The following is a 12,993-nucleotide window of genomic DNA, read 5'->3' on the forward strand; positions in this document are numbered from 1 at the left end:
GCTGTGCCGACTTTTGGTCCCGCGCCGGCCAGAACACCACGGCCGGGCGGGAGACTATTCAAATGGGGCCGTCGACTTTCTGGACAAGTCGAAAACGGCAGGAGACGGGGTGGAACGACGTTCCCCCGTAGCGACAATTTTAACCTGGACCTGCAGGTAAGAGCTGCGGTCTTTTATTGTGTTTTTCCATGCTAATTACAGGTGGAGAAACCAACGGGCTGCGACAAAGCTGGTGGGCTAGATGGGATCAGCTGTGCCCGATGTCGCCTCCGCACCGGCCAGATCCACTCCACGGCAGGGCAGTAAGGACAAAGCTGGTGAGGGAGGACCGCGGAGCAGCGGGCAGCCAGCAGCAGCCAGTGGCACTCGGATCACCGATAGTGGGATCAGCTGTGCCCGATGTCGCCTCCGCACCGGCCAGATCCACGCAGCCGGGCGGAAAGGCTAGACACAAAAACAAACAAGGTCGTGGACTCAGAGGAGTCCGACTTTGAACAACCGCGGGCGGCCAGCGACCGAGAGCGCTGGAGCCGGATGAAGCGGTGTGTGGAGCATTTGCTCCATGTGACAGACTCCGGGAGATGGAGTCGGGTCACAGTGGGCCCGATGATAAACCCACAGCAGTACCTCTTGAAGGGCTGCACAGTGCTTCTACCTCATCAGAGGGGAGCACTGCGGGTCAGTTCTGGGCTGACCTGGAAGAGGGGTCCGCAGAAGGAAAGACAAGTGTGCAAGGGGTGCAGGAACAAGAGAACCTACTGGACTAATAAAATGGACTCCAACAAACACTACAGCCAAAGACAGCACCCTACGCACCCACCAGCAGAACTGGTGAAAGCTCGAAGGCCCGGTATTCAAAACATGAGTCTTTTAGGCCATGGCCCAGGCCGGCCTTCTTGGAAGATGCGGGGACCTCCAACGCCAACCAAACCGAAAATCCAGACGCCAACGCAACAACAGCAGCGAAGAACCTACAAAAAGAAGTAAACCTGCCACTGGTAACTATGGAGGTAGGTGGGTCTGGTTCCCTACAAAACACAGGGAGCATGGAGGTTGGGGGGGAGGGGGGGGGGGAGACTACACTCTCTTCTGAATGCATGGAGCATGTTAACAACCGATACTTACATCTTAAGCAGTATCCAGGGATATACAATAAAGTTTATACACAAGTACAGCCCTCCAGTTCAACATATACCGAACCGAATGTTCATGCCTTCTGATAAAGGAAAATCAAAAGCGCAAGCTGAACTGGAGCGGCTTTACATAAAAGGTGTAATTGAGAAAACTCAACACGAACCATTAGAATTTGTGTCCAATATATTTATCAAAAACAAAAAAGATGGTGGTTGTCGCATCACCACAGATTTGACAAAATGGATACCTTTGTTACTGCTAAACAATTAATTCCAAAGGTTACTTCATGGCCAGCATCGATTTAAAAGATGCTTACTATTCAGTGCCTATACGAGGTGACCACAGATGTTACTTAAAATTCAACTGGATGGGCAACTCTGGCAGTATAAAGCACTACCAAATGGGTCATCAGCCCCAGGCTGTTCACAAAAATTTTGAAACCAGCCCTAGCGTTTCTACGGAAACGTAAACACATGGTCATGGCATATTTAGACGACATACTCATTGTGGGCAAAACTTTGGAATTGGCCAAACAAACTGTAACAGCCACAAAACAGTTATTTGAAAAACTGGGATTTATTATCCATCCAGTTAAATCTAAACTAACGCCTCCCACTGCTATGGAGTATTTGGGGGTTTCACCATTGACTCAGTTCACATGTCGGTGACTCTGCCTAAGGGAAAGGCTAGAGATTTAAGAGGCTTGCATAACCTCATTGACATCAGCAAACCATCCATCAGATTGGTAGCAAAAGTAATTGGCAAATGGTGGCTGCCTTTCCAGCCACACAATTTAGACCTCTACATTACCAAAACTTACAGAGAGCAAAAATACTAGCACTCTAAATTAATGCAGGTCACTTTGACAGACCTATGAAACTACCAATCAAGCTAAAATGAAATAAAATGGTGGATAGATAACATCTGGCTTTGTTCCAATCCAATCATTGTCAGTAACCCTTCCATGGTACTACAAACTGATGCCAGTGCACTTGGGTGGGGAGCCAATACCATCACCAACTGTGGAGGTAGATGGACTGCTCAGGAGGCAGCATTATTACTCACACTGGGCATAAACTACCTGGAAATGTTTGGTGCATTCCATGGCCTAAAGTCATATTGTACTGGATCATATCACCAGCATGTTAGACTACAGATAGACAATACCACCATGGTAGCATACATAACCACATGGGTGGAAACAAATCGACATCATGTGACAATCTGGCTAATACAATTTGGCAATGGTGTATTCCAGAGAGATATTTGGATATCAGCCACTTACCTACCAGGAAGACTAAATTTAGTGGCAGACACCAGGTCACGCAAATTTAATGAAAACACCGAATGGATGTTGAATAAAAAAGTATTTGCTGATATTACAGCAAAATATGGAACACCAGATATCGATCTATTCGCATCCAGACTTAACCACCAGTTATCAAATTATGTTTCATGGGAACCAGACTCTGGGGCAGCGGCGACAGATGCATTTTAGCTGCATTGGGGGGAAATTGTTTATTTATGCATTCCCTCCTTCCTGCCTCATCAGTCGAGTATTAAGGAAAATACAACAAGACTCCGCGTCTGGTATTGGTAGTACCCGATTGGCCCACTCAACCATGGTTCCCAGTGGTATTAAACATGGTATTAGAACCATGTATCACTATCCCACATAGACCAGATTTATTGCTACATCCCGTAACAAGGGATAGCCACCCATGCCATAAACATTTGAACTTATTAATTTGTAGAGTTTAAAAACACCTCTACTACAACTGGGACTGACGGACCGAACAGTGAACATGATCTCGGCGGCCCAAAGACAGTCAACCAAAAAACAGTATCTGGTCTATATCAGGAAGTGGGCGATGAACTGCCATAATAACAACATCACCTACAGAGACATGAACATCCCGTCTGTTCTGGAATATCTGGCAGGCCTCCACTATGATGAGGGGCTCAGTTACAGTGCCATCAACTGCGCCAGAAGTGCCCTATCGACTTACCTATGGCAGGGGACAGAGCGTTACTCTATTGGGACTCACCCACTGGTAACAAAACTTATGAGGGGAATTTTTAATACTAATCCCCCAAGAACCAGGTACTCCCAAATATGGGATGTAAGTATTATCCTGAAGATGCTCAGGAATTGGACTCCAGCAACAGCTCTGTCCCTACAGAGACTGACATTAAAAACAGTCATGCTAATGGCATTGGTCACGGCACAGAGGGTACAGTCACTGCATAAACTAAGACTGGACAACATGACTTCCTCAACAGAAAATATTACGTTTCATATCTATGAGTTAGTAAGCAGAACAGACAGGGATCAGCAGGCCTCAATATACAATTTAGGTCATACCCAACAGATGACCGTCTGTGTATAGTAAGACATTTGTCGTTATACATGGAGAAAACGAAAATCCTAAGAGGCAATGAGAAGGCACTTCTGGTCAGCCACTAGCAACCACACAAAGAGTGACGGTCCAGACCATCTCAAGATGGCTGAAACAGGTGCTAACACAGGCTGCGGTGGATACTAATATTTTTAAATCTCATTCCACCAGGGCTGCAGCTACATCGGCAGCGATACAGTTGGATGTACCAATGGACCAAATCCTCAAGGCAGCAGGATGGTCTGGGGGAAAAAACATTCCAATTATTTTACAATAAACCAGTAATGAAACCTGGAACGTTTGCAGAAACAATTTTAAGTTCTGTAAATTAATTTAAACCCATAAAAAGGGGTTATAAATTTGTGTTAATATATTTTATGATTTCAATGTCGAATTCTTGTCCAAATTATGTTAACACAATTCCTCCTACAGTCATCAAGGCAGACGTGATGCATGGAATCGTTTCCACGGCATGAAATCACAGAGCTTTAAAATCTTCACGTAGTCACTCACGTGACTCCGAAGTAAAATAGTAAGATTAAACGAGAACTTACCAGTTTGAAGTTTGATCTGTATTTTATGAGGAGTTACAATGAGGGATTACGTGCCCTCCGCTCCCACCCTTGATCATATACTTAACTGGTATCTCTTCTCTAATCTTACTATGTTTAGTCATTACAGTTATCTGTGATTTCCCACCACTGCTTTGAAGAATGACACGCATGGGTCGTGGCGGGGTTCTTCACGTAATCCCTCATCGTAACTCCTCATTAAATACAGGTCAAACTTCAAACTGGTAAGTTCTCGTTTAATCTTACTATTATATCTGCTTCCAGCACCTCACTTAGCAGTGTTTTCCAGATATCTACCACTCTCTCTGTAAAAATCTTACCTCACAAATCGTCCTTAAACTTTTCCCCTCTCACCTTAAATCTATGCTCTCTTGTAATTGACATTTCCATTCTGGAAAAAAGACTCTATCTACTTCTCTGTGCCTCTTATTATTTATTTCCATTTATGCTTAGCTTGTATATTTTATTGAAACATGCATTCCAGATTGCACCAAAATGTAAAGAAACTTTTGTAGCACCTACTGACACAGTCTAGCAATGAATAATTAATAGTATAATGAATAATGAATAGTACACATATGGAGAGTCACCAAAAAATGAATTATGATCATTTGCATCACATACACACAATGACACTGAATCATGAACAGGGCTCAGTTACATAGACCAACACCAAATAGTGAATTTAGTTACTTCATGAACCTGCACTGACACAATAGAATAGTACAGCACAGGAACGAGCACTAAGGGCCACAATGTTTTGTGCCGACCATGAAACCAAGTTAAACTGATGTCATCTGGATGTACATGATCCATATCCCTCTAATCCCTGTAGTTCCATGTGCCTATCTAAAAGCTACTTATCAAATCTGACTCCACCACCTCTCCTCGCAATGCAGTGGTGATGGAGGCAGATCGCACCGGTCGCCTTGGTTGTATCTGAGGCAATACAGATCGCTTCAGGTACTGAGTTGGATGATCAGCCATGATCATATTGAATGGCGGTGCAGGCTCGAAGGGCCGAATGGCCTACTCATGCAACTATTTTCTATGTTTCTATGCTTCACTACTCTCCATGTAAAAAACAGTTACTACACATCTCCTCTAAACACCAAGCACAGTGAGCAGATAACGTGAAGTGGAGTCTCTGTAGGTCCTTTATGAATACAATCAAGGAACAGATTTTGGAAAATATGACAAATGGTTGATTTTGTCAGAAATATTTATGTTCTACTTTTGTTAGGCAAAAGCATTAAGGACCATGAAACCAAGATGATTCAAGGCCATTATCTAGCCAATTAGAACATTTTTAAGTAATGTTATTATGTAAAATTCTGTACTCATTTATAAACATAATAATATTTTGAATCTTTATATTTGATTGTTTCTGGGTGACAGGAGCATGCATTATCTCTGATAAGCGAGGTAGTGAACCATTTCCAGAGGTAGGCTGAAGTGTGGAATTGAGTCTGAAATCAAGTCAACCATGACCTATTGAATGGCAGAGCACGCTCATAAGGCCAAGTAGAAACATAGAAACATAGAAATTAGGTGCAGGAGTAGGCCATTCGGCCCTTCGAGCCTGCACCGCCATTCAATATGATCATGGCTGATCATCCAACTCAGTATCCCGTACCTGCCTTCTCTCCATACCCTCTGATCCCCTTAGCCACAAGGGCCACATCTAACGCCCTCTTAAATATAGCTCTTAAATAAGTGGCCTACTCCTGCTCTCAATTCATTTGTTGGCAGCTTTGAGAGATTTTTATAACTGGGACTTATTCTGGTCCATATTTGTGAAGACATTTAACCAGTTTTGTTCCACAAATTTTCAATGGAAGAATTCAGTTAAGTACTAATAGCAGACATCATACATTTATAACTTTGAAGATTAAGCACTTTCTTCATGCTGACTGTTATACCTTAAAACTAATAGTAACAAAGCTATTCTGATCTCAAGTTTGCCATTTATGAAATACTCACCTTTGCAGTTCACTAATTTCGTTGCTAATCGTATCTAGTTCTTTGATGCCAGTGAAATCACCCGAGCCAACTGAACTTGCGCAATCCTATTGAAAAACAAAATTACAAAGCTAAAAGACCAAGCAATAACAACAGAATAAACTGAAAAATTCAATTTGGGGCATGAGGTGAAGTCTAAAACAATTAATAAAGGTCTACAAAGCAATAGATTACTGGAGGTAATCTTCATATCAACTTCAATTAATCCAACAGGCTCTCGAAAACAAAGCTAAGCTCTCCATAGAGCTTAGCTAACCAGCAGAATCTTCAGGTCTCTGCATCTGGTCTGGCCTTCACTACTAGTAACCCAGACTCCTCCAGCCCAAACAACCATCTGGACTGCTAAAGAGAAGGAGACAGTCATGCACATACTTTCTACCTGACCTCAATTCAAATGATTGCACACAACCTTCAACATCTAACTCTGCAGAGCCAGTAATAAACAAGCAAATGTTGGTAACATTGAATCGGATTGTACTTAATGGTAAAAGGTACTGTTCATGTTCTCTGACTTCTGTGGAACAACACGTCAGATACCAACACATCTGAAATTCCATTCCACCATTGGGCTCAGAGGAGAACAGATGTGCTGAGCTGAGGACTGCCTACATTGATATCGGGCCTCTCAGCTTCAGGCTAGGAATTGTTGGCAAGCATAGCATAATCTCATTCACTTAAACACAGTCAACAATCTTGATTAAAAAGGTAAATGGAGGTAAGCAGTTTATTTGTTTTTCTTTGTTTTTCTTTGTTTTTACTTTCTTTCCAGGTTTTTTGATTAATTTTCAGTGAAGCTATTGAGTATTATTTAAATAACTTGGGTTTTTTTTCCAAATGATTTACATCTAATTAAATTGCTTTTAAATATGTTCCAAAGCCCATCAAGTAGCATTCTGCCAAAAATCCGACAGCATTTTTGAGGCACAAATCTCAGGGTCCACTACTTGTGGCATTGTCACCTCCTGCAATGTGCTCCCACTAATAAAATGACCGCAACAACCAGGCCAAGATGTCAATTGCTATAGCAGAGATGAAGGTGCAGCTAAGAGTAAAAGCGGGGTTAGGTGAATAGTGAGTGGCTGCATCACGTACAACCTATCCAACTTCCTTCCAAAATGATTTTTAACAAGGTCACTTTTTAGCAATTTTTAATATTTAATTTTAATTTTCAATTTTTAACAAGTAACAAGGTCACTTGTGGCACAGCTGGTAGAACTGCTACCTCGCAATGCCAACGACTCGGATTCAATTCTGACCTCTTTCTTCAGGGGCTCCAAAATCCTCCCACATCTCAAAGACATGCAGGTTTAGAAGTTGATTAGCCTCTGCAAATTTCCCCTAGTGTGTAGGGAATGGATGTGAAAGTGAGATAACATTGAACTAGTGTGAACAGGTAATCAATGGTCAGTGTGGGACACAGTGGGCTGTTTCCATACTGTATCTTTCAATCAGTCAATTTTAATAAGTTGTTTAAAAGTATATGTTCCTAACACATGGACTGTACATTTGATAGGAATCAGCAGAGAATGTCATTTTCACTCCTCCTACATGTTCTCTTAAGAGTGCCTAAAAAATGCAAGGAATAAAAGGACACAGCTCTCCCCAGCTGTGAAGGCAATTCAATAATGGCTCGCCAGTCATCATAAGAACTGCTCATTTCTGTTTACGCTGCAAGAGACAGCACAGTGCTACTGCAAGTGGGGGAGAGTTAATAGGCATGTGTGAGAGAAATAATCACAGGAAAATGAATATGGGAATGTTTGATCTGAGAGCATAAATAAAAGGACATTTGGTCTATAAGTCAATGTCATGATGGAATATGAAAGAGACATCCAACAAGTTATTTCAACTCAAGGGTTCCCTCTAATGAATAAAGTAGGAACTGCAGCCATTCAATAGAATAAGGTACAATGTGAGATTTAACTCCATATAGGATCAGCAAATGGACATAACGCCCCTTGAGCCTGCTATGCTATTTACAACAACACAAGAAAATGCAGGGGGCAGGTAACTCACCCCCTAAGAATACCCCACCATTCAATATCATAGATATATTTCTTCTTCTCTTCTTCTGCACAAACTCCCCATTGCCCTCAATCTTTCAAATATTTATCTATCACTCCCTCAACTATTTCTAATGATCTGGCCCCCATCCTCTCCAGGGCAGAGAATTCCAGTGATCCGCCACCATCTGAGAGAAGAAATTTCTAAGCATCTCAGTTTTAAAAGACACACTTCCTATCTCGTATCTATCAGTTAAGATTGTTAAGATCACGGTTGATCTAATCTTGGTCTCAACTATAATTTCTTGGCATTTTCCCAAAACTCTTGATTTCCCTGGAGTGCAAAAATCTGTCTATCACACCGCTGTCACTGACAACTCTTTGGAATAGGAATTTCATTGATTCACCACCCAGTAAGAATAAATTCCTCCAATTTATATCTCACTCTTTATTCTGAAACTATGCCTAGAGTTCGATTAGTAAACATGCTTTCATCATTTACCCTTTTGTCATCTTTTTAAAATACATTTGGATAAGTACATGGATAGGATAGGTTTAAAAGGAAATGGGCCAACTGCAAGCAGGTGGGACTAGTGTAGATGGGCCATGTTGGTTTTCACTGACTTTATGACTCCCTCTCTTTCTCTCTCATTTTCTAATGTGATGCATGGGTCCAAGTTAATCCATATTTCCCCAAAAGACATATTTTATCCAAGAGTCAACCGAGCGACCAGGACGTTGTAGCCATTATTGAAACCTGGTTAAGAGAGGGCAGGACTGGCAGCCCAATGTTCCATAGAAACATAGAAAAATAGGACCTTCAGGAGAGACAGGGGTGAGGGAAAAAGAAGAGGGGAGGTTGCATTGTTGGTTAAGGAGGATGTCACGCGGTGACATAATGAACGGTTCGTCCAGTGAGGCTATATGGGTGGAGCTGAGAAACAAGAAAGGGGGGTGTACGACAGACCCCCGAATAGTCAATGGGAATTAGAAGAACAAATATGCCAGGAGACTGCAGACAGTTGCAGGTCAAACGAGGTTGTTGATGTTGGGGATTTTAACTTTCCCAATATTCTGGGAAATTCATAGTGTGAAGGGTTTAAATGGAGTGCAATTCCTCAGTGTTCAGGAGCGTTTTCTCAAGCAGTATGTAGAGGCCCCCACATGTGAGAGGGCAACACTGGATCTAGTATTGGGAAAGGCAAGTTAATGGTTTGTAGAGGAGCCTTTTGGGACCAGTGACCACAGTTTGATATTTGTGGAGGATAAGTGGAGGATATTTATGGATAGGGACAGAGAAGGCCCACGAGTTAAAATGCTCAACTGCAGTAGGGCCAACTTTGAGGGTATGAGAGTTCTCGCTCAAATTGACTGCAGCAGGTTATTTGAAGGGAAATCTCATTTGAGGGGCAAACATCAGCTGTGGGATGTTTTTAAAAGTGTGCTGATAAAAGCTCAGGATATGTACGTCCCTGTTAGAGTGAAGGGCAGAGCAGATAAACGTAAGGAAGCTTGACTGACAAGGGAAATTGAGGCATTGGTCAAATACAAGAAGAGTGCATGAGGGGTATAGGCAGCTGGGAACAAGTGCATCCCTGGAGGAGTTGCGGGAACTAAGCAGTAAACTTAAAAAGGTAATCCGAAGGGCAAAAAGGGGCCAGGAGATAGTTCTGGTAAGTGCATTAAGGAAAATCCCCAAAGGTTTTATACATACATAAGGGGTAAAAGGGTAATAGAGAGAGAGTGGGACCTCTCAGGAAACAAAGCGGCCACCTCTGTGTGGAGCCACAGAAGATGGGCAAGGTCCTAAATGAGTATTTCTCATTTACCAAAGAGAAAGAAGGTAGGACGGAGGAACTTGGGGCAATCAATGGATGTGTCTTGTGAGCAGTCAGTGTTACCGTCGAAGAAGTACTGAAAGTACGATCGTGTATGGAGGTAGACAAATCTCCAGGTACTGATTAGATATATCCGAGGACATTGTGGAAACCTAGAGAGGAAATTGTGGGAGCCCTGGTTGAAATTTACGGATATTCCTTAAATACAGGAGAGGTTCCGGAGGGTGGCAAATTTTGTGCCTCTATTCAAGAAGGGCTGTAAGGATAATGCTGGGAACCATAGGCTGGTAAGCTCAACATCTGTAGTTGGAAAGTTACTGGAGAGTATTCTGAGGGATAGGTTATACAGGCGTTTGGATAGGCAAGGACTGATAAGGCATAGTCAGCATGGTTTTGTATGTGGGAGGTCATGTCTCACAAATCTGATTGAGTTTTTTGAAGACGTGACCAAAAAGGTCAATGAGGGCAGATCTGTAGATATGGTTCCGCATGGTAGGCTGCTCTGAAAGGTTAGATCGCATGGGATTCAGGAGAGATAACTGAATGGATAGTAAATTGGCTTCATGAAAGGAAGCAGAGGGTGATGGCGGAAGGTTGCTTCTCGGACTGGAGGCATATGACTAGTGGTGTGCCTCAGGGTTCAGTGCTAAGCCTGTTACTGTTTGTCATCTACATCAATAATTTGGATGAGAACATATTGGGCAAGATTAGCAAGTTTGCTGATGATACAAAAGTGGGTGGTTTTGCAGATAGTGAAGATGGTTGCGAAAGACTGCAGCAGGATCTGGATCGATTGGCCAGGGACGCCAAACAAGAGCAGGACCTACACATGGTAGGTGAATGGTAGGCCTCAGGGGAGTGTTGTCGAGCAGAGGGATCTAGCAGTGCAGGTACATGGTTCCTTGAAGGTCAAGTCATAGGTAGATAAGGTGGTCAAAAGGCTTTTGGCAAATTGGCCTTCATCAGTCAGAGTATTGAGTATAGAAGTTGGGAGGTCATGTTGCAGTTATATAAGACATTGGTGAGACTGCATTTAGAGTATTGTGTTCAGTTCTGGGCACCATGTTATAAGAACGATCTTGTCAAGCTTGAAAGGGTTCAGAGAAGATTTACGAGGATGTTGCCTGGACTAGAGGGTCTGAGGTATAGGGAGAGGTTGAGTAGGCTGGGTCTCTATTCCTTGGAGCGCAGGAGGATGAGGGGTGATCTTATAGAGGTGTATAAAATCATGAGAGAAATAAATTGGGTAGATGCACAGAGTCTCTTACCTGGAGTAGGGGAATCGAGGACCAGACGACATGGGTTCATGGTGAAGGAGAAAAGATTTAATAGCAATCACACAAAGGGTGGTGGGTGTATGGAACAAGCTGCCAGAGGATGTCGTTGAGTTTGGGACTATCCCAACGTTTAAGAAACAGTTAAACAGATACAAGGATAGGACCAGTTTAGAGGGATATGGACCAAACGCAGGCAGGTGGGACTAGTGTAGCTGGGACATGTTGGCCCGTGTGGGTAAGTTGGGCTGAAGGACCTGTTTCCACATGGTATCACTCTGTGACTCTATGACTCTAAATGAATCTTATCTGATGTATTTAATTTGAAATTAAATTTCCCTTAATTTGCCACCGATATGTCAATTTGTTTTATATATTAATATAAAACACTGGTTAGTTTGCACTTGGAGCATTACGTGCAGTTCTGGCTGCGACACCAATAATAATTTACCAATACCAATAATAATCCAATATCAGTACACAGAACTAAAAATGTGATTGAGCTGGAGAGAATTGCAGAGGAGATTCACCAGGATGTTCTCTGGATTGCAAGATTTTATTTAGGGATTGGATAGGTTGAGTTTGTTTTCCTGGAACAAAGCATGCCGAGGTTTGACCTGATAGAAATATACAAGATTATTAGAGGCACAGTTCTCCCTGTGCAAGTTATTTCAACTCAAGGATCTCCTCTGAATCAAGGTATCAAAAAAAGTTCATAAAGGATTTGAGACCCAGGTGCCAAATACTGAAAACAAATTTACAAACATATTCCAATTCCCATGATCTCTTCCAAAGTGTCTGATAAATCATGGGTTTCTTTTAAAGATTAAATCGTTTAGCCATTATACTGCTGATAGTATATCAATGGACTTCACAAAACATAATAAAATGTCTCCATTCCAAACTGTTCCTAATGCTTCCAATGACAGTGACTCATAACACAATGCCCAAATGTTACATCATTTCAGTGCAAACATTATTTTGTGGGGCTAAAGTTATGCTTGGATCACTATAATTCAATGTTCAAATGAACAGTGATGGAACCTACTGCAGCTGTCATTTAGCTACTGAATTCACAGCTGAATTAGATGTAGTTGAAGTGTTATTGCCTAGCTGTGATCTTCATACATAATGCTAGATTATACTGGGTTCACATCTCTCTCCCCATCTCGACACATGATAAATTAGAACCAAACAACATTTCACAATTGATTAGACATTGATGAATGTTCACTGATATTTTGTCCTTCCTTGTATTTTCATGTCCCATACAAGGTATTTTTTACATAAAACAGCTGCTCTAAATTATGGAATTTACCAGCTCTTTGTGATAGATTTACAGCAAAGTCTATCTCATTACATCAGAGTATGGCCAGGTCCTTACCGATACAGGTGTAGTCCTCTCTGATGGTGGGATCATTTCTGGGGTAAGCACCTGCGGAGGGTCAGCCCCTTTGCTGACCTTTTGCTGGATAAGATACATTGCTAAAGCAAACTGTTCCCTGTTCAGTTTCCCCATTTGCTTTGTATCAGCTAGAGCCCTGTTGGAAAAGAGTTTACTAAATAAATGTTGTCTCAACATTGAAACACTAAAACCATTATTTTTAATATCATAATAAACTATTAAAAGCATTAATAGGTTAACAGCCATTATATAACAGTAATATAATTTTCACAACCAGAAAATCAACCAATTTGTAGTCTGCAGGGGAAAATACAAAGCGAGACACACAGGTAGCAGGAGAAATATT

General features: G+C 42.0%; 1 protein-coding gene across 8 annotated transcripts in view; it reads right to left on the reverse strand.

Moving 5' to 3' along the window:
* Nucleotides 1-12,993, reverse strand: part of eps15l1 (epidermal growth factor receptor pathway substrate 15 like 1) — a 249,606-nt gene that overhangs the window by 152,060 nt on the left and 84,553 nt on the right. For all 8 annotated transcript variants that reach the window (XM_033046723.1, XM_033046721.1, XM_033046722.1 and 5 more), the window contains 2 exons: nucleotides 12,627-12,783; nucleotides 6,089-6,174 (listed from right to left, as the gene is read on the reverse strand). In XM_033046723.1, the coding sequence (XP_032902614.1) occupies nucleotides 6,089-6,174; nucleotides 12,627-12,783 (243 nt within the window). The remainder of the gene's footprint in view (nucleotides 1-6,088; nucleotides 6,175-12,626; nucleotides 12,784-12,993) is intronic.

This window comes from Amblyraja radiata, chromosome 29 (genome assembly GCF_010909765.2).
Source record: "Amblyraja radiata isolate CabotCenter1 chromosome 29, sAmbRad1.1.pri, whole genome shotgun sequence".
Lineage (NCBI taxonomy): Eukaryota > Metazoa > Chordata > Chondrichthyes > Rajiformes > Rajidae > Amblyraja > Amblyraja radiata.